Source organism: Dipodomys ordii, unplaced genomic scaffold (genome assembly GCF_000151885.1).
Source record: "Dipodomys ordii isolate 6190 unplaced genomic scaffold, Dord_2.0 Scaffold29, whole genome shotgun sequence".
Taxonomy (NCBI): Eukaryota; Metazoa; Chordata; class Mammalia; order Rodentia; family Heteromyidae; genus Dipodomys; species Dipodomys ordii.
In genome coordinates this window covers 2,794,690-2,796,510 of record NW_012267245.1, presented here as the reverse complement: position 1 = coordinate 2,796,510, position 1,821 = coordinate 2,794,690, and the positions used below count along the sequence as shown (strand labels likewise).

At 61.8% G+C, this 1,821-nt stretch overlaps 1 protein-coding gene across 2 annotated transcripts in view; it reads left to right on the top strand.

Moving 5' to 3' along the window:
- The first annotated feature begins 468 nt into the window (after positions 1-468).
- Positions 469-1,821, top strand: part of Sncb (synuclein, beta) — an 8,602-nt gene continuing 7,249 nt past the window's right edge. Inside the window, exon 1 of one of the 2 annotated variants that reach the window (XM_013016046.1) lies at positions 469-635. In XM_013016046.1, coding sequence (XP_012871500.1) covers positions 515-635 — 121 coding nt within the window. In that variant the 5' untranslated portion in view covers positions 469-514. The remainder of the gene's footprint in view (positions 636-1,821) is intronic. The other variant, XM_013016047.1, reaches the window with a different exon arrangement.

The following is a 1,821-nucleotide window of genomic DNA, read 5'->3' as shown; positions in this document are numbered from 1 at the left end:
GCGCCGGGGATCGGGAGGAGGTGGGGGGTCAGGAGGGCACGGGGGGGGGTGACGGGCGTCCGCGGGGTGCGGGGGGGTCCCCACGGTGTCCGTGCGCGTCCGGGCTTGGCACGGGGTGCACGTGAGCGTGCCCGTGGTGTGCGGGCGTGCGGGGCCGTGTGACCCTCGCGCGCGCGTGTGCATGCGTGTGTGCGTGTGTGCATGCGTGTGCATGCGTGTGTGCGTGTGTGCATGCGTGTGCGTGCGTGCCAGCCGCCCCCGGGGTGTGTGTGTGTGTGCGCGGGGGGAGTCTGGAGGTTGCGGGGTTGCAGAGATCCAAGGCCCCCCTCCACCTCTGCGTCCCCGGCTTTCAAGGACGCCGGGACTCACTGCAGGGGGGGGGAGGAGGAGGAGGAGGGGTCTGGATCCCCAGGCCTGGGGATCCCCAGGTCCCTCGGGAGGGGCGGGCGGGAGGGTGCGGAGCCGGCGCACCCGCGCGTGTGTTCGCCCCCCCTCCCCACTCCAGGCCGCCAGGATGGACGTGTTCATGAAGGGCCTGACCATGGCCAAGGAGGGCGTCGTGGCTGCGGCCGAGAAAACCAAGCAAGGGGTCACCGAGGCGGCCGAGAAGACCAAGGAGGGCGTCCTCTACGTCGGTGGGCGGCGCTGGGCGGGGGGAGAGTGGGGTTCCCCCCCCAGAGGGAGTAAAGGGGGGAGCCTGAGGCTATGAGTCAGCAGATGGGGCAGGGTCAGCAGGGGGGGGTCACTGGGGGACATGGGGGGGGACCGGGTGGTGGGTTCAGCTGGAAATTGGGGGGGCCCAATGTTGTTGATTGGGGGGGGGCAGCCAAGTTGTCCTTAGTCTTGTCATTAATAAATCCCAGGCTAGGCCCAGGATCCTAGCTACTCAGGAGGCGCAGATCGGAGCGAGGGCCCAGGTTCAAAGCCAGCTAGAGCAGGAAAAGTCTCTGGACGCTCCAATGATCAACTCCAAAAAGCCGGAAGGACAAGTGTGATTCGAGTGGTGGAGCATCAGCCTTGAGTGGAAAAAAAAAAAAAGCTAAGGGACAGCACCCAGGCCCAGAGTTCCAACCCCAGCACACATACATACACACACACACACACACACACACATCCTGTGATAGTGAACCAGGCCTGGGGCTGAGGGAGTTAACCCCTTCACCAAGGTCATAGAGCTGGGGTTTGGGGAAACCACCACCACCACCACAGGAAGCTGGTATTGGAACCAGCTCTGTGCACTACCCAGCCCCGCCCACTCCCTTGTGGCCCCTCCTGCTACTTCCGGGGCTCCTTCACCACTCAGTACCTGTGGAGGAGCCCACTGCTGTCCCACAAGCCAGGTGGTTAAAATCTCTCACCCCTGAGTACCAAAGGATCATTTATATAAAGAGCAAGCCAATGGTGGGAGGGAAACTCAGGCTTCTTGGAGCTGTCTGGCCATTCTAGAGTTGACCTGTATGAAGTAGATCTGAATTTCCTATAAGGTCAGAAGGATCATTTGCCCAAGGTCACCACTGCAGGGGGTTTTAGGTCACAGGAAATGTGCAAACGACTTGGTGGCCACCCCCTGGAGGCTGTTCGGTCACCCTGCATGCATGGTGTGTGTGTGGGGGGGTATAGCTTGGGCAGGGAATGAAGCTGCCCAGATCATGACACAGAGCGTTTCCATGCTGAGATGTGACCCAGAAGCAGAGGTGCGGGGGGGGGGGGTCCCGTTTTCACCTATGGTTTAAAAATAAAGGGGGGAAATAAAGAAAGAAAAAGGCTGCCGAGCTGAGCTAGGTAGTCTGGATGGGGAAGTGGGGTGGGAGGGGGGGAGGG